This window comes from Strix uralensis, chromosome 2 (genome assembly GCF_047716275.1).
Source record: "Strix uralensis isolate ZFMK-TIS-50842 chromosome 2, bStrUra1, whole genome shotgun sequence".
Taxonomy (NCBI): domain Eukaryota; kingdom Metazoa; phylum Chordata; class Aves; order Strigiformes; family Strigidae; genus Strix; species Strix uralensis.
The window spans coordinates 120,768,625-120,788,861 of NC_133973.1; the positions used below are offsets into that span (position 1 = coordinate 120,768,625).

Here is a 20,237-nt window from a genome sequence, read left to right on the forward strand (position 1 = left end):
TTCTATTAGAGCAGAGCTTAGATTTATTGATTCAAAATTCATTTCTAGATTCTTTGTGGTAAGAGACAATCCTAATTGAAAAAAACCTACAATCTAGTTTAAGACAAGAAACAGTTGTGTGTTAAAAATATGAGTAAAGAAATGTCTATTTTTCAAGGTTGATTATAACACAAGGCAAAGAATTAAATTATACAGATGTCTCTTATAAACAGATCATTCAGGTAAGAATTAACAGATTTCCTGCACAATTCTAGAAATGATAGAACCAGCCTGAGAATGAGAACTTTACTGGTTCCTAGCTACTGTGTTATACAATCTAAAAGCACATCCTTTCATTTAAAAGTATATATAATATGAATTAGAATAACATACTAAAGTATGTTGAAGATGGGTAGTATCCAAGGTATGTAAAGAACAAGGTGCCAACAGTGAAAGATCACAAGATATGCTTAATCATACAGACTTGTCAAATTAAAATGCTAAATTAAATTAAGTTAAATTGAAATGCATTGAGAATTACAGCTCTAGCTGATGAAAAACTAACTGATGAGCAGTGGTGACTGGAACAAGCAAGTTTTGAGGGAAAAGTTAAGGAAATGTATTGGAAAGCATATTGCACAGCACTATAATTTGTCTTCTAGAAACACAGGAGAAGGAGAAGAAAAATGGATAATTTAATGTCAAAGCATAAGGAAAAGCAACAGCAGACATATACCTTCATCATTTCATTAACTCTATCAACTCCAGAATTTTCAAGCCACAGGGAACAGAGTCGGAAGATCCACATGTCATGTTCTTCTCCACTTAGTAAACAGTTGATATAGTTCTCCACTGCTTTACATAAGAAACGTTTACGATCCTCAGTTAGGGCATGTATGGCACATTCATCCAGTTCAAGTTCTCGCTGAACCTTCACTGTATATCTATGTGAACAGACATTATATTTAAACAACAAATTATCTCTTAATGAACTTACAGCAAGGCTGCCCCTAGTTCTCTTACTTCCTAATTGAACATTTTTTAAACTTGCTCTGTATGTACAAACACAGTAAAATGAACAACTGAGAAACCAAGTTGTGGGAGATATTCCTTTGGTGAATGTCCACAGACCCACCACTCTAAGTAAACTTTCGGTCAGTATCTTTTTTCTTTTTAATGATTTAATCTCAATACTGGTATAAATGTGAATATCCAATACAGATCATTTCTGTAGAGACTTCAGTTTCCAACAGCTGAAGTTCAATTTTTTCTGCTCACTTGCAATTACTAACGCTCTTACTAAATCTTTAAGAATTCTGTATTAAGATGAATTCTACTCTTTCACCAATGCGTAATGGAGAAAAATCTCAAACTCATTTGTTTTTACTCTGTAACATTTTTCCTGTCAAATAAAATGGAATAAATGTGAATTCTGGCCCATGATCATCCATACTGTTTAACTGTTGTAACACTCCTTGGCTTAGTTTTGGCCCATGCTATCCAGCACTCTCCCAGACCATGTTCAGGCACAGTTCAGAAACTATTCACAACAAGCACTACAGATTTGGCCACTGTTTGTGGAGAAGCAAAAATTCAGCTGTAGAGATGTGACCCATGCTGTACCACTTGCCCAGAGAATTAGTAAAGATGAAGCCTTTGACAGCTCCACAGTAACCCCCTCTCTATTTGAATGCTCACCTATTTGTCTGAACTCTACGCTCCCTGAGAAGGCCGACCTCCTCCTTGGCCTTCTTCAGTAATGCCTGTTTATTTTCAAACTCTGAGGATTTCATGTAATTCTCAATTCGCTGGTACTGATTATCTGAGAAACGAGCCAAAGACAGGAAAGCCTTCATCTTTCCTTTCTTCAGCTCATCACTGTTGTCTCCACTGTGGCTTGCAGCAATTTCCACAGCCTAAAAGGGAAGTTACAGTAATGATAAGACTGATAATCAGATTAATAGTGCTGTATAATACTTGACTAATCTCTATTATCACAGAAAAACAGAATGGTTGAGGTTGGAAGGGACCTCTGGAGGTCATCTTGTCCAACCCCCCTGCTCAAGCATGGTCATCTGCTCGAACAGGTTATTTAATGTTGCCTATGATGGAATATATATGCTTACAAAATAAAACCTACCAGGCTGAATATTCTTCTCCTAAGTAAATTTAATCTATGAGGAGTGTTTCAGTGCAAACAGTCAAAAATATTATCCTGTATGAAACAGCTTTAATAACCACACAGGAGTCGCCTACAGCTATCTATCTTTTAGAGTAACTAGGCATGAAGTTTTACAATGGTTTTACAACCTTGTGTCATAAGATAGTGAGAAAAAAATAGACAGTCCAAAAAGTGCAAAAAAGAAAAGGAAATTATATATGAAAGTCATTGATTCAAATCATCAGAGTGAAGAATGCATGTAGAGAGTTAACAGAGGAAAGCAACTATGTAGAGTTTCACAAATTAGCATGAAATAAAGAAATGCAGAGTGGACAATTATTAATAAAAATGTTTCTACTACTAACGGTTAAAAAAAAAATTACAGTACTTTGAAACACTAGAACAAGGCTTTCCAGCACCTGGAAAGAGAATGTTACAAATACAATGCCCATCATGAAAACATGGTAAGTGAATGATCTGTCCTGAGAAGGGTGGGGATGGAGTGTAACATGAAAGGGAAACGGGGCTAGTAGTTGTAATCACTGCACTTCTAAGCCAATATTACACAGAAATTTCACTGTGAATTCTATAAAGCCATAGTCTGAATATTTTATAAGATTACCGTGCTATACAATACTATGTGAAATTATAATATTTTTATAAGAAACTGTATTTTCAATTCAGAAAAATAAAGGCCGCACTGAAAAATTTACTTGACATTTTAACACCATATTTTAGTACAGTATTATCTCAAAGGCTGCACATTTCAAAGACTGAATGCACCTTTTCTAAGTATTTCTGCATGATGACTGTAGGGTTTTCCAAGCATGTTTCTGCTAACCAGGTTCCGCATAGCCTCAGACACTCTGTATACATCAATTTCAGATGAGGATCATTCTCAACCTTTGAGAAAGCAATTTTTGGAAAAAAAAAGAAAGAAGAGGGAGACATCAAATAAAAATACCTTTTACATATGAGGTAGGCAATTTATAAAGCTTTTAAACCCTGAATATAATTCAATCACTTGGGCCTATTACATGTAATGTATCTACAGAGTCATTTACCATCCACATCTACTACATCACATTCACGTTCTATGTTAGACTTAAGGAGAGCACATATTTTTAAATACCTGACAGTTCGAACAATGAAAAAACAGAATGAAACAATGACAAATGTAATAAATAAATTCACAGCACATTTCCAGAATTGTATTTTCTAATATCTCCATTTAGTCTGAAGTACCACAGTACTCTGTAGGAAACATTCAGGAATTGCAATAACTATGTGTGATCACTGAAATTTTCAGGCAAACCTCTACATGGAAACTTGGTTAAAAGTGATGAGAAGATGATGGAGCATGTTTCCATAGGACTTGCCTCCAGATTGGAAGCTTAGCTTTAACTGTACAGTAGGACAAGTCTCCAAAATATTTTTAGTATAGGGTACATATTCAAGACCACCTGATCAAGATAGCAACGCTGACTGTGAAATACTGAATGATATCATAGGCTGCAAGAACACAAAACCTCCGTATACGGACAGGGTGAGAGAAGGACTACATTTTTTGGAGGCTCTCATCAACTGATTCATGAAGCAATCATGAAAATCAAAAGAGGAGCAGCGACTCTTGATTTTGCCCTGATATGTATGGAGAACTTGGCCCAAAATTCTCCAGCTTTTCTGAAGTGTGATATTCCTTAATAATGCATACGGATGAAGTTTTGTCCAAGTGAAAAAGAAAATATATTAAAGAACTCATAAAATATCCTGTCAAATGAAAAAATAAAAATGCACCATCAGGCTGTCCAAAAAACCCAAACAACTTGAAGAAGAATCAACAAATAATAAAAAAGCATTTTTGAAACATACTAGGAGCAGCTAGCCACCAGACAGTCCCCTTGATAAAAAGACAATAGAGTTATAAAACAAATAATGCTCTGAGAAGATAAAGCAGAAAAAATTGTAAATTATTTGCATTTGTGTTCAATGTGGAGGAGCTTGAAAAGTCCCACTGCAAAGCCTTTCTTTATGAGGTAATCAAAGGTCTGCTACTGAAGTGTCAACAGTAAAGACTACTGAACAAACGGACAAATTGAAAACTATCAACTCACCAGGATCAGAACGTATTTTTCTGAAAGGTCTACAGCAATTCACAGATGAAATAACTGAACTACCAAAAGAGGTATAAAAGCTTTTGCTTAAAACTGCCTTAATATAAGAGAGTGGCAAGTGGCAGATGTGACACTAATATTTTAACAAGTTCCAGGGAAGCACAGGTCACTAAGACTCTTCTCAGAAGTGGACAAATTAGCAAAAAAACCCACAAAGAGAACAGATGGATTAATATGAAAAATAGCCAGAATAGCTTTTGTGAAAGGACGTCATAGAATGACAGAAAAGTTGAGGCTGGAAGGAACCTGGGGAGACCATCTGGCCCAAACTTCTGTTGAGAGCAGGGCTTTAGATTGTTTTCAAGGGCTCTCCTAAACTGAGTCTTGACTATTCATTTCCAGCAAGGGAGATTCCATCACTTCTTTGGGCAAACTGTTCAGTGTTTAGTGGTAAAGAATTTTCATCCAGATGGCATTTCCCTTCATAGAATCACAGAATCGTCTAAGTTGGAAAAGACCTTGAAGATCATCCAGTCCAACCATTAACCTAGCACTGACAGTTCCCAACTACACCATATCCCTCAGCGCTATGTCGACCCTACTCTTAAACACCTCCAGGGATGGGGACTCCACCACCTCCCTGGGCAGCCCATTCCAATGCCTAACAACCTGTTCTGTAAAGAAATACTTCCTAATATCCAGTCTAAACCTTCCCTGGCGCAACTTAAGACCATTACCTCTTGTCCTTTTGCTTGTTACTTTGTTAAAGAGACTCATCCCCAGCTCTCTGCAACCTCCTTTCAGGTAGTTGTAGAGGGCGATGAGGTCTCCCCTCAGCCTCCTCTTCTCCAGACTAAACAACCCCAGTTCCCTCAGCCGCTCCTCGTACGACATGTGCTCCAGACCCTGCACCAGCTTCGTTGCCCTTCTCTGGACACGCTCGAGTCATTCAATGTCCTTTTTGTAGTGAGGAACCCAAAACGGAACACAGTAATCGAGGTGCGGCCTCACCAGTGCCGAGTACAGGGGTAAGATCACTTCCCTGTCCCTGCTGGCCACGCTATTTCTGATGCAAGCCAGGATACCATTGGCCTTCTTGGCCACCTGGGCACACTGCTGGCTCATGTTCAGCCAGCTGTCAATCAACACCCCCATGTCCTTCTCTGACTGGCAGCTCTCCAGCCACTCCTCCCCAAGCCTGTAGCGCTGCTGGGGGTTGTTGTGACCCAAGTGCAGCACCCGGCATTTGGCCTTATTGAAACTCCTACAGTTGGCCTTAGCCCATCGCTCCAGCCTGTCCAGGTGTCTCTGCAGAGCCTCCCTACCCTCGAGCAGATCAACTCTCCCACCCAACTTGCTGTCGTCTGCAAACTTACTGAGGGTACACCCAATCCCCTCGTCTAGATCATCAATAAAGATGTTAAACAGGAGTGGCCCCAAAACTGAGCCCTGGGGGACACCACTCGTGACCGGCCACCAACTGGATTTAACTCTGTTCACCACAACTCTTTGGGCCCGGCCATCCAGCCAGTTTTTTACCCAGCGAAGTGTGTGACCATCCAAGCCACAAGCATCCAGTTTCGCCAGGAGAATGCTGCGTGAAATAGTGTCAAAGGCCTTATTAAAGTCAAGGTAAACTACATCCACAGCCTTTCCCTCATCCAATAAGCAGGTCGCCCTGTCGTAGAAGGAGATCAGGTTTGTCAAGCAGGACCTGCCTTTCATAAACCCATGCTGACTGGGCCTGATCCCCTGGTTGTCCATTATATGACTTTTAATAGCACTCCAGATGACCTGCTCCATGACCTTCCCTGGCACCGAGGTCAGACTGACAGGTCTATAGTTTCCTGGATTGTCCTTTCTGCCTTTCTTGTAGATGGGTGTCACATTTGCCACCCTCCAAGTCCAATGGGACCTCCCCAGTTAGCCATGATTTCAGGTAAATCATGGAAAGCGGCTTGGCGAGCACATGTGCCAACTCTTTCAGCACCCTTGGGTGTAACCCATCCGGTCCCACAGACTTGTGTGCATCCAAGTGGTGTAGCAGGTCTCTGACCACCTCCTCTTCAACTCTGCTGACCTCCAGCTGCTTCCCCTCCCCATCTCCCAGCTCATGAGGCTGGGTGTCCAGGGAACAGCCAGTTCCACTGCTAAAGACTGAGGCAAAGTAGGCGTTGAGCAGCTCAGCCTTTTCCTCATCCTTAGTTACCATATTTCCCTCTGCATCCAGTAAAGGAGGGAAATTTTCCCTAATCCTCCTTTTGCTGTTAATGAATTTAGAGAAACATTTTTTGTTATCCTTAACAGCTGTAGCCAAGTTGAGCTCTAGCTGTGCTTTTGCTCTCCTAATGTTCTCCCTGCATAACTTCACTACATCTTTATAGTCTTCATGAGAGATCTGGCCCCTCTTCCAAAGGCAATAGATTCTCCTTCTGTTCTTGAAATCCAGCCAAAGGTCCCTGTTTAGCCAGGCCGGTCTCCTTCCCCGCCTGCTTGTTTTTCGGCACACGGGAACAGCCTACTCCAGTGCCTTTAAGACTTTGCTCTTGAAGTAAGTCCAGCCTTCCCGGACTCCCATATCCTTCAAGGCAGCCTCCCAAAGGATTTTGTTAATCAGTCTTTTGAACAGGTCAAAACAACTTGAAACAACTCGTGCCATTGCCTCTTGCCCTTTCATTCTGCATCTTTGTGAGCAGACCTAGCTCCATCTTCACTATAACTACCTTTCAGGTATTGAAGACTGTGACTAGATCCCCCTAAAACCTTTGATTCTTAAGGCTGAAAAACCCAGTTCCTACAACCTTTATTCCTTTGCCAAGTTCTCCAACCCTCTAATCATTGTTGTGACCCTCTGCTGGAACCTCTCCAATTTTTCAATGTTTCTCTTGAATAGTGGACCAAAACTGGACACATTATTTCAGGTGTGGGCTAAGAAGTGTCAAATAGAGTAGAATAATCATGCTTCTTAATCTACTGTCTACACTCTTGGTGATGCAGCCCAGGACATGGCTCACCTTCACTACTACAAAGGCACACTGCTGAATCATTTTAGCTTGCTGTTCACTGGGACCCCAAGGTCCTTTTTGATAAAGCTACACCCCAGCCAGTCAGACCCCTCCCTGTAATGCTGCTTGAGATTATTCTATCCCAGGTGAAGGACTTCCCACTGATCTCATGCAATTCCTATCAGTACAATCTTCCAAACTATTGAGGTCTCTGTGACTGGTGGCTCTTCCTTCCAGAATATCTATCACTCGAAATTTCAAGTTTGCTGTTATCTACAAATATGGTGAGAAAATTCAGTCCTGTCATACAGATCTCAGTCATAAAAATAGTATCAGAGCCCATAACAAACTCTAAAGAACTCTACTTCTGACTGGCTACCAGGCTGCCTTTGAATCATCAACAACCACCCTTGGCAGTTTAGCCAGTTTTCCACCTATCTTGTGGTCTTATCTAACCAGTCTGTATCGTACCAGCTTCTCAGAAAGGGTATTGTGGAAGACTGTTAAAATGCCTTGTTAAAATCAAGGTAGATGACATCCACAGCTCATCCTATGTCTATTGGGGAAACTGTTTCATCACAGAAGACAATCAGGTTGGTCAAGCACAATGGTGTATTTCTGCTGGCTTTTTCCAACCACCTTCTTTTTCTTCATATGCATGGCAATAGCTTCCCTAAAGACCCATTCTGTAATTTTCCCAGGGACTGAAATGAGTCTGACTGTTTCTGATCTTGCTTTTGGGTGTGATCATCCTCTTCCAGCCATCAGGACTTCCCCGATCTCCATGACCACTCAGAGATGATATGGAAGTGGCTTTAACATGATGTCAGCCAACTCTCTTAGCATCCTCACATGTATCCCATTTCCCAACTCAATTGAACATCTTGAAGAACTCAACAAGCAAAGGAAGATCTGTCTGATTCAGCCTATTCCAACAGTTTCCAACAGTCATGTGACAGTTCTTCTACAAAAGGTTCCTGAAGAAACGAAGTTGCAAAAAATAAAATGCATGATTCTTGGAGGCATAAAGAACTAAGATAGGCAACAGGAAGAGAAATAAATGGGCCACTTTTTACAGTGGAGTTAGGTCACCAGTGAAAAGCCTCCAAAGATCTAGTCATCTGTGATGTTCAAAAGATACTAATCTTGAGAAGGCAATGAGCAGTGAACACAAAATCTGGTTATGATATTGAGTTGTTCAAGGTGATAAAAAACAAGTACAGACTGATGAACTGCAGACAAACAATACAGGACAAAAAATTGAATTAAAAAAACCTGATGAAATTACCAGCAAAAAAAAAAAGTTAACTGATGCATGAGAGGGGAAAAAAGACTTCTTGTATACAATGATTGACTATGAAACAGTTACTCCTGTTTGGAAATGTAACTATGAAATGTTACCTCACTACGGAGAATGGAGACAGGGATCATGTGTTCAGTGTTTTTTCCAAGATCAGAACTAACATCAAATGAAGACAGGGGGTTCAAAATGAACAAAAGGAAGTGGCTCTTAAAACAGTGGGAATTAAGCTGAAACTCCTTGTTGCAGGGTTTTCTTGGATATTAAAAGCTTACACAGACTCAAAAAGTGACTGGACAAATTTATGGTATAAAAAAACATTGGAAGGAATTACCTACAAAGAAACTACCTCTGGTTCAGGAAGTTCTTGTGCTACAAATCAGTCTGGGGGAGTACTCTGGCTATACAGCTGTCCTGGTTTAACCAGGATAGGGTTAAGTTTCCCCAGCAGTGGGGGGGAGCTCTAGCCGGGTTATTCAGATACCATGCGGACGTCACATCCTGGCAGGTCACATTTTCCGCGGTGCACTCGTGGTTTTGTACATCGTGCTTCAAACTGCTGTATTTGGTAGCTATTTTGCTCTGTTCACTGCTATCACTATTACTGTTATTGTTATTGCTGTTGTTGGTTGTGTTGCTATTGCATTATTGTATTAAACCTTTCCTTATTTCAGTCTTGGGGCTTTGTATTTCACTCCCTTTGTGGGGGAGGGGCAGCGGCCGCGTGGTCTCAGACCCCGGCAGGGGCTAAACCACCACAACAGCCCACCTGTTCTTTACACTTTTTCTTAGGAACTGTGTATTGCCCATTACTGAAATAGGAAGGAAGGATTTTTGTTTCAGTTCTTGTATTCTGAACTGGAGATGGGAATATAGCATTTGCTTCACATCAAGTGACATAATTTTTCAGAAAGCTTACAAAAAGATCTAAAATAACTAAGATTCAGAGGCATTTACTGAAGTCAAATTTGATGAGAAAACATTCCCCTGTTTCTGGCAAGATTCCATTTTCAGAAGTACAACATAAAACTCAAAGCTCAGTGTGCCTGTAAATGGGGAAGGATTCAAAGACATGAAATGGTACTCCAACTCATATCTATGTTTCCCTGATAATGGATTAGTTCAAGGGACAAAGAAGTCTGAGGTACAGTAGTGAGTGTTCATTAGTCAAAAACTTGCCTGGAATTTCTGTACACTTTATGATACAGCTTCAGCCCCACTGAAATAGAAGCCTCGACTCCCCTTTGCACAGATTCCCTACAGACATCAGGGAAATGTCTGCAACAGAAGTGTGCTTCTTCAGCATAAAATATATTATTAGTGTCTCCCTGTATTAGTCCTTCTTTAAACAGTAAGGACCAGAGATAAAATCTCTATTATTCTTCTTCTAACAAAAACATGTACACTATTACAGTTCCCAACATAACATGTACCAGAAGCAGTGGGGCCAGCAGGACTAGTGAAGTGATTGTCCCCCTGTACTTGGCACTGGTGAGGCCTCAACTCGATTACTGTGTACAGTTTTGGGCCCCTCACTACAAGAAAGACATTGAGGGGCTGGAGCGCGTCCAGAGAAGGGCAGTGAAGCTGGTGAAGGGTCTAGAGCACAAGTCTTATGAGGAGCAGCTGAGGGAACTGGGGTTGTTTAGCCTGGAGAAAAGGAGGCTGAGGGGAGACCTTATCGCTCTCTACAACTACCTGAAAGGAGGTTGTAGAAAGGTGAGTGTCGGTCTCTTCTGCCAAGTAACAAGCGATAGGACAAGAGGAAACGGCTCAAGTTGCGCCAGGGGAGGTCTAGATTGGATATCAGGAAAAATTTCTTCACCAAAAGGCATTTATTAAGCATTGGAACAGGCTGCCCAGGGAAGTGGTTGAGTCACAGTCCCTGGAGGTATTTAAAAGATGTGTAGATGTGGTGCTTAGGGACATGGTTTAGCGGAGGAGTTTGCAGTGCTAGATTAACCATTGGACTCAATGATCTCAAAGGTCTGTTACAACCTAAATGATTCTATGCCTAAACAATCCAGCTTGGTCATCAGTTTCTTTAACTACTGGCACAGACCAAGGTGATTTACATCTATGTAACAGTTTTGTTTAAAACAAGTTAATTTTTTGTCAAGGGAAATCATCTCTCATTTTAAAAAGCTATGTATTTCATAGTGGTGGCACTGGAGGCAAAATAATGAATAATGAATTATAACATTTGCCACTCTTATAGACTCGCTTTGAAAAACCCTGATAAGATTTGCTAATACAGATTTTTTTTTCTTTCAGACATTTTGCGAGTACAAACCAGATTTATTAATATTGCAGATGGCCTTTTAATTTTCTTTGAAGGGAAAACTTCAGAAAGTGGAAATAGGATCTTAAATTATTTAATTCCTATGTTTATACATTATATAACACATACCTGAAACCAATCTGTGTCTAATTTTTTAATCATCCTTTTAAGAATATTCAGTGCAAGGCTCTCTTCCTTTTTAGCCCAGAAAACCTGAGCTTCTTCTAGTTGCCATTCAGAAATTCCACATCCCGTGGGATTGCATTGTTTGATCTGAAACATAGCTCTTTCTGGAATCTGAAATCGAAAAAACATTATAAACAATTCTTTAAGTTAAATACATGTATCTCATAGCAAGTTTTGTTTTTAAACTCCATCTTCATTTGCTCTACTTGTGCAGCATATTTTGCCTATCCAATGCTAAGAATTTATTTGCAGCAAAGAGATGAACTTATTTTTCTATATACTTGCAGAAAATCCTGATTTGCAACAAAAATAGACTGTAGAATTAAACTTCACAAACCCCCAAATAAAGTATCAATGTTTAACATTTTAAATTACTTGCAGGTATAAAGTGTAGAAATTCTACAATCAGTAGCTACTGAAAAAAATGGATTTATAATTTTAGCTTAGTGATTATTATCACATCCTAAGAGACCACAGAAAAACAATGAAGAAAAATGGCACCACCATACACTAATTCTTTTGTATTCCTACCTCTTCACTTCTATCACTGGTGAAGTAACATCCTCATTATTTAGTAATGTAATATCATTACGATAGTACTTTTTAAACAATGTCAAAAATCGAGATTCAAGTGTATTTTCACAAGCTGTCCAACCAATAATCAAATCAATTGAACTTTAAAATAAGTAAGGTAAACAGTAAAAATGTAAGAATGCCTGTAAATGACAGTGTAAGTCTGGGCACTTCAGTTAGCGGTCGGTGTGATGATTCTGTATGGCACTCTCTTTCTTCTCCTGATGGATGGTAATGGCACCAAAGAGGAAGAAAAGCCATTAGTTAAAAAGAGCACTTCCTCAAAAACTTTCCTACATCCAGACACTTAGTGCTGTCAACCAGTAGTGTGTCAAAAGGAAATGGTTATCATCCTATGGTTTGAAAGATTGGTAAGGCCCAGAAGTATGCCCCAAAGGTTGCACATGAACTGCAACACTGAAGAGGCTGGAATGATAGTGTTTTCAGAAACACAGTGGCTCAATCTTTCAGAAGCTTCTAGTCCTCTCAAAACATGGTGCCCCAATTTTAACCATCTTCTGTAGCTAAAAATCAAAGTGAAAAAAGAATTAACTTCTATTGAGGCTCTTACAGGACACTCATCACCACAGTGTTAGTGGCTGGGTAGGCATGAGATAAAAGAATTCTGAAGAAGTAATTTTCCCAAACAATTCCAGAGGCACTGAGTAAAACTTGCAAATTTATGAAATCAAAGACAGCTGTTCTACTGATTTCATCATTATTCACAAAAAGAATTATAACCTTCTTGAAATCAAAGTTTAATATAGTTTCACATATGTGAAGTGTTAAACATCTTTCCAGGTTATATATTGTGGTGGAACTGTTTTCTGCAGAGGTTCTTGGAGGATATTGTTGCTCTATAAATTCTTGTTGAGTTACTCCTGCAGATGCACTACCTAGAACAAGCCAAGGCTGACTCTGGACCTTAAATGCATTAGCAGCTGCAGAAACCACTGATACTGCAAATCCCATTAAGTCATTCACATAGAGAAATTTACCACAGTGCAATGGTGCTTTGAGAGTACAAGACCTTGAAGACAACACTAAATACACAGATGCAATGGAGTTCTTTCTGCAGCTTTACTCTGGAACACTACAACAGTATGATGCAAGTGAAAGCTGGATATATAAAACTGCACCAAAATAAAGTAACAGAGCTATAAGAGTATTCTGCACTAAAAATTTCATTTTTATATTATCTACCTCATAGAGTAGCTTACAGTTATGAATAAAATTCAGAAAACATGCCCATAAATACAATTTATTAGTAAGTTCTATATAGTTTAAGTCTCAAACTAATTGATTCATTGAATAAACTTAGAATACAGTTTATCTTTAGTACTGTTAAAAAATTAAACTATTTTATAAACTGAAAAACTAAACATCCATCACTGATCTTTCCTGGAATTTTTTACCTGTGTATTTTTAGCAGTTCTTGCCAGCCTAGAGAGCTCCACTAGATGTTTGGTCAGGATGTCTTTAATACATTCTCTTTTGGTATTTTCATTCTCCTTTTCAAGTAAGATCTCCAAAACTACAGTGCGCAGAGCCATGATAGGTTCCTGGAAACGGAAGTCACTGTCCTTGAGAAGTTGGGACTGTCTCTGCCATTTCAAATAAATATCATTCAGTTGTTGAGTAGTAACAGATCTGCAATTGTTACCAAAAGAAAAAAAGACCTGTTATTAATTCTCGCTAAATACCGAGGTAGTCCACAATCTAAAGTTCAAGACCAAGAAACTGTCCATAAAACCCTACAATGATTAATATTCAGAATAAACTGTCAGGCTTCCAGCTTTAGCAAACATGAAGATCAGGAGACCAACATTAGTAAGGTGAACAACTCCACTGTAAACATTCTTGATTAAGCATCAAAAGCTGTTGTGTTAAAGGTCCATCAGCAAAGGGAATCACATTCAAACATAGGGCTACTTAAAAGAATAGATACCAGGATTCCTATTCCTAGAGACCTATTTTATTATATAGGTCGTATATGGATTAATATAAGAATAAATTCCAAGCTGTAACATTGTAGCTGTGTAGGTTGTCATTATATGTATTATTTTCTTAGGCAATTCATTAACTGAACATAGCAATGGTTCATAAGGTCCTTGACATGCTAAATGACTGTAGGATGACTAATAAGCTACCAAACTAATACAACTATAGCAGAAAAAATTCAATGTTAATAGCACTACAGATGTAAATACATTCCTATGATTAAACAGTAATGTTAGAAATTCAGGTGGAATACTGACAGTAATAGTGGTCCATGAAGAAAGTGATTCAAACTGAACAACTTTCAATAGATCTGTGTGTATCATCAAAGTAACGGAAAACATTTTTAGAAAGGAAACTAGAAGAGGATAAGTTAGTTAATTTAGTAGATCAAAGGCTAGGAGATATGACTGCTACCTTGGAGTATACCAGGGAACTCAAAACAAAGGAAAGAAATCAATTCTTTAAAATATGATATTGCCATAATATCAAATAATTAAATCTAGACTACAAATAAATCCAGTCTGGAAATAAAGAAAATCTAGATTTGTCTTCACATAGTAAAGTTCAAATCCATATAATTTTTAAGATGAAGTTTGAGTTGTTCATGAATAAAATTTGTTGAGGTAATTTTATTTTTGTGCTAGACTTGATTACCAAAAATACTGAAAATTGAGAAAGGAGTACGAAACAAGCTTAAAAAAATACCTGGAGAACAGCAGACCTATATTTTCCAACTCTCCAATTAGCTGTAGTCTGCAAAGAGTTGGATATAACGAATAAACAGACTCAAGACTGCCTTTGCACAGCTCTTCTACTTCATTCACTCTATGGATTTAACAGAGAAATAGTAAATTTATTTTTTTTTAATATCCACAAGTAATTCCAAATATCCATAACATAATTTCCATATAATGAACAGATTTTGAACAGCAAAACTACTCAGTTCAGAATTATTTTGTATACCATTAATGGTCAAAAAATTAAGTTTGTCAATAAATGAAAACATGGAAAGCATATCTAAACTGCAAAGTGTATGTGACAGCTCAGCTAAAAAAGAGTAGTCAGCATTCAAATCCACTTAAGAAGACCGCAAAGTAAGGGTGTATACTACAAGAAATGTATCTTCAATTAGCACACAAATTGCATATGCACAAAAGACAAATTTAAGTTAAAAAACTTAGAAATGAAGTCACAGTCCAGAAGTATTAATTTTATTCTATACACGAATCTTTATTTAAGCCCATAAAACCCCACAGTAGTCTTTTATACATAACTTGTGACTACAAACGCACACACACACTCTCCATCTCTCTAACAGCAGAATATTTGCATACAGTTACCTGGCATCTTTAAGACTGTCATAGAAAGCCGAGAATTCCTTATCTCGTAAAGACTGAAGAGCATCATACAGTGATTCATGGTACCCTGGTCTTCCTGTCTCATCTCTTAGAAACAAAATAAAAGTAACATAAAATAAAAGGAAAACTATTTCTCCACAATAAAGTCAATTTTATCTTTATGACAAATATTTTTAGTAGTAAATTTTCTGCAGTTGGATGGATTGTTGTTTTGCGTGATAAAAAATAATAATGCAACCTTTTAAAATTTAAATTAATTATTTTGAAACTGTTCTTTTAAAACAAAGAAAAAACAGTAATTGTCAAAATGTTTGGAATACAGAGAATATGTTCCAGGTTGTATCAAAAATACAACACAAAACCAACTACACAATGAAAATTTAATCATAACACATTTCTCAGTATTATGCTGAAAGATACATATTATGGTATGTATGCAACTTCAGTTCAGAATCAACAATTTTTTACATTTAACTTCAGAAATATTTTTAAAAAGAAAAAAAATAGAGAAAATTGGAAGGCTGAAAAAACCCATACTGTTCAATTAAATTTTCTCTTCTTTGCCCTTTTCACTTTTCTTTCTGTTTCTTCTTGACCGTTCTCTTTCCTGTCATCTCATTCTCTCTTTTTTCATCTTAGATGTTGCTTTTCTGCTCCTGTATTAAAGCTGAATATTCTATCTGCCTTCGAGGTTTATAGCCAAAAAGATTTATACAGACCCTAACCCAGTGACAAAGACAGCCCACCTATATGAAGTTTGTTCTGATTGTGGCACGACATATGCCCCTCAACAGGGTATGTCTGTGAAGTCCTTCAGGTGCTTCTAAACAATGATCTTAAGACAGTGCAGGAGAAGAGAATGAACACACCAAGAGTATGTCCCCCAGATCCATCTCTCTGTAAGAGCCTTAGGAGGAAAATCCTCCATTTTCCCTACTACTAAAAGTTAATGTAGAAGGAGTTACTGAAGAACCCATCATGTAACTTCTGCTTTTGTCAAAATGTAGTGAATCTATTCTGTATTCCTCCTAAAACGTGCAATGATGTATCTGTACTAGGAAGGGACAGAGTTTGCACTATATCCTGGCCAGTCATATGAAATAACTAAAGCCACGTATCCAACATTACACAATGGAGGAGATTACTCCTTATGAGACAGTAGCCATGAATCAACACTGGTGTTTGCTTATCCAGGTCTTGGTAACGTCTTGTGCCTTACTGAGTAATATCTTGCCCATTTACTTATAAATTAAACATTCAAAACTATTTATCCCTCATATGTACTTAAGACGCATCTACTATGAGTCAAAACCGGAAAACTTCAGTATATAGTTATGAACAATCAAAAAGAATCAACTGTGTACAGTTTGTCAGGAAAATGAAAAGTGATGGGCGTACAAAACAGACAGGTCTAAGTGAATAAGACTGCTTTGCAATTAAATGATTAAGATAAATTAGGTGACCTGCTTCATAGAAATTATATTCTAATGTCATCTTTTTGCTTGGAACTGAAACCACTGCCTTTCATTTAAAGAACTAGAAAAAAAGTAAGCCAGTTTACCTGATAGAAGAGATGTGGCCCCACTGCATATTCCTCCATGCTGCCTGGTAGCGTATTTCCTGTAGTTCTGCACACCACTCAGTGTTTTCATGTTCCAGTCCTTTTAAATACATGGAAAGAGTGTGGCAAAGCCCAAAATTCTGCAGAGCCTGGAATTAACAACATTACTGAAAGTTCATTTTCTCCTTCAATAAACTGTACTGTTTTTTTAAAAGGTTTTGTTTTATCTTTGGAAACAAAGAAGTCTTTGCAGGCAAGGCAGAACCATAAGAATTTCTAGACTCAGCACTATATAAGATGAAAACTTTTTAATACACTATTAATACCTGCAACCCCAGAGAAACAGTTTCATTACTACTGTGGCTGGCATTCTTTGAAATAAATGTCCATGTTGTGTTTCATATGTACTATGTGCTTACATTTCTCTGTTCCATCATTACTGGGTAGTAAGCCAAAACTGGTTTTACTTCTTAATGAACTGTTTTTCCTGGTAGGAATTTGAAAAAGTTACCTACAACTCTTAAACTCCTATCTGTTTGAGAACCATAATGACTTTATAATTGTGACCACTTATCCAGGTTATGTGTGCAGCCATTATGAAGAAGAATAACAATGGAATTTTAACAATGATACTAAATAATTTGGGGTTAGGGAAGAAAAGTACCATAGGAAAATTAAATGAGGGGAAACACAGATATACCTGTGCTATGCTATTACAGAACTGGTGTAAACATTCTTAGGCTAAAAAAAGCAACATATTTTTAAGGGATCAAAATAAATGAACACTGATTCTATGTATTTATTTTATCAGAAATACCACAGTTTCAGTAAGTTAGTTGCCATAATGGAGAGGTATAAAGAATGACATGGCAAAAATAACCAATTACATTACTTTTTATATCCTGTCATTTTAGGAGCTGGCCAAATTCTGTATAAAATTAAATTTATTTATTTTGAAATATTTCACAAAATTCATTACCCAATACAGATTATGGGTGAGTGACAAGAGGACTAGAAGCCTTAGTGTTTTCAGGAGAAATACTGAGCTGTCTTATATTACACAGCTTGGCTGCCTCTGACAGTGGGCTGGATTTGTTGACCAAAGAGATCTCTTTTAGTCCTAAACCAATTTTGCATTTACTACAAATGACTCTCAGTATGATGGATATCAATTCCTACATTCATTTCCTATTATAAAATAAAATTACCTCTATTATTCCTGCCTGGCGAGTAGATGGAGAGAGGCTTGTCTCAAGGTCATATGTTACAAGGGCTTTCTCCCATACTGCTTCATGCTCATATGTTCTTATCCTGTTGTAAGTTAACAAGAAATTTTCAATTTAAGTTCCTTACTAATAAATGAAAGCAATGACTTTAAAGAACATAAGAACATTAATAAATTATACCGTGCTAATGGCTGTAACATTCTTCCTCCACCACAGCCATAGAGACTGTCAGGTTCTCCTATGCTTCTATATATGTCCATGAGAAGGTCCTAGAACATGTGCCATAAAATGAAGAATTACCTCTTTTGGAACCAGTTCAAGTGAGTTTTATATGTATCATGTAAGTTTATAAAAAGTCCTTCCATGTAACATGTTGTCATCATTGCTTTATTTTCCTTTCTGCAGTATCTGAACCTGCTATCATCTCAGGAAGAAAAGTTTTGTAGTCTAGCAAAACTCTTTAGGAGTACCTAACTTCTCTAAGTTATTAAAAAGCCAGTGCTGGGCCTTAGGTGGACTGGTTGAAAAGCAAAAGGCAGTAGTACTGAATAAGTATGAGACATATGAACTAAACAATGTATTTTAAAGATAAGCAAGCACAGTTCTAGAATAATGAACTACGGAAAAAAGTAACCTATTGAATCAGATTTCATATATATCAAATAAACTTGTAGGACATAATACTACTTTGGTTTTGATTGTTACAACTTGCTACTCCACTTGCTGATTTTTAATGAACTTATCTCTCTGACAAAACAATCTGAAAAACACTTGGCTGGTTATCACCATGACGTCAGTTCTTTCAGGGAACAAAGTCTGCTTTGATGCAACTGAAAATTTGCCAGTTAATTAGTGTTTCAGGTGAATGACTTAACTTCTCCAGCAAGGCCACTGAGTTCACTTTGAATTAGAGCATGCGGAGAACTTTCAAATACAGTTTTTGAAGTTCAACTCGATCTGCCTTCAGCTCAGATGAAACCTACTGTTAACTGTAATTATATGAGAAGGTTTGCTTTCAGATTATGAAGAACACACATGTACCTGTAAACTTATGCCAGTTTCTTCTTTACTTTTTTCATTCAAAATAGTAATAGTTGTTCTTTGACTTTCTTCTTCAAATGTCAAACTCTTAGCTGCTTTAAAAGATGACCTAAAAGAAATGTTTCAACCAGTAAAATTAAATGAAATTTCAAGCAAAGAACTAAAGAAATTTTGAAACAACCCCTAGGAAGTAAGGGGCACAAATACCAAATGCAAGATCAGGCCTGTCATATCCCCAAGTTATTCAAAATGGCTCTCCACCAGAATGACAAAGTGATCAGCTGAACTGAGAATACCAACATCAAGGGATTTCAACATCAAGATGTTTTTTCAGAGAAAAAAAACCCCACCTTGTAGCATCTAATCTTTTATTAAATCAAATTGCTTTTGTGAATGCCTGAAGCAAGAATGCTCTCTTCTGGGAAAGAATAAAAGCAACTACATAATATATATGCTTACAAACCATACTTTTGTTATACATTCACTGCCTTAGAATTATTTGTTGCCAAAACTAAGCTAGTAAACTAGTACCGTTTTTTGATCTTGCTAGACTAGAAGACAAAGATAATTGTCCATTATAAAAGAAAACTCCTTCTACAAGGACCATTCACCTCTATCCACACAATTCTGGTCATCATTCCATGGTTTCTTTCTTCTCTTGATTCACTTCTGGCCATAATTTAACCACTAGCACACTATTAATTATGAGAAATAGAATCTACAAAGTGTTCAATTTAGAAAGTGAGACTCAACATATTTTAGCATTCAGAAACATTACCTTTAGTAAAGTTTCTCCAACACACACTACTAAGAAAACTTTCTGGTTAGAAGTCAAAATGACACTACTCTGAGTGTGTCACAGCTAGTAGGGAGGTTGGGATCACATTCAAGGACTGGTAGAAACATTTTCCAGGTCAATACACACAAGTTTCCTTGACTTTTCATGTAGTAAAACACTACTGAGACACAGAAAACATGATACATTTTACCCAAAATGTCAAAAACCACATTCCTTAAGCCTTGTACCTTTCTTGCTGTTTGTCTATATTAGTCTTGTCTGCGTAGATTTCTGTGTAGAGCAAGGCTGTGAAGTGAGCAGCACAAGACTGTGCTGCTATAGCAACCTCAAGATAATTCAGATCTAGCCAGAAGCTGTCATCAAAAACTGTACCTGAAACAGATCTGATTAAATAAAGACTTTAATTCTGCTGTAACAGACCTTCTCCCTAACATTAAACAAAATAAATCCAATCTAACTATAAAGCATTCCAAAGGCTAATTTTATCTTAGCCCCCCCCCCAAAAAGCCATACCACAAAAAGTTTATCATGCAAAGTTTTAAGAAAACTCCTCCAGCATAGTTAGAACCCTTTAAGGCTAATGATAACAACTGCAAGGTCACTACTATATCTTCATTCTTTTAACTGGCATGTTCTCTACCACGTCCTTCTT

General features: G+C 37.6%; 1 protein-coding gene across 5 annotated transcripts in view; it reads right to left on the reverse strand.

Moving 5' to 3' along the window:
* Nucleotides 1-20,237, reverse strand: part of ATM (ATM serine/threonine kinase) — an 82,319-nt gene that overhangs the window by 15,426 nt on the left and 46,656 nt on the right. For all 5 annotated transcript variants that reach the window (XM_074860130.1, XM_074860129.1, XM_074860128.1 and 2 more), the window contains 12 exons: nt 19,813-19,968; nt 18,787-18,895; nt 17,926-18,014; nt 17,728-17,830; nt 16,520-16,668; nt 14,941-15,045; nt 14,306-14,425; nt 13,015-13,249; nt 10,970-11,137; nt 2,924-3,043; nt 1,678-1,895; nt 716-923 (listed from right to left, as the gene is read on the reverse strand). In XM_074860130.1, coding sequence (XP_074716231.1) covers nt 716-923; nt 1,678-1,895; nt 2,924-3,043; nt 10,970-11,137; nt 13,015-13,249; nt 14,306-14,425; nt 14,941-15,045; nt 16,520-16,668; nt 17,728-17,830; nt 17,926-18,014; nt 18,787-18,895; nt 19,813-19,968 — 1,780 coding nt within the window. The remainder of the gene's footprint in view (nt 1-715; nt 924-1,677; nt 1,896-2,923; nt 3,044-10,969; nt 11,138-13,014; nt 13,250-14,305; nt 14,426-14,940; nt 15,046-16,519; nt 16,669-17,727; nt 17,831-17,925; nt 18,015-18,786; nt 18,896-19,812; nt 19,969-20,237) is intronic.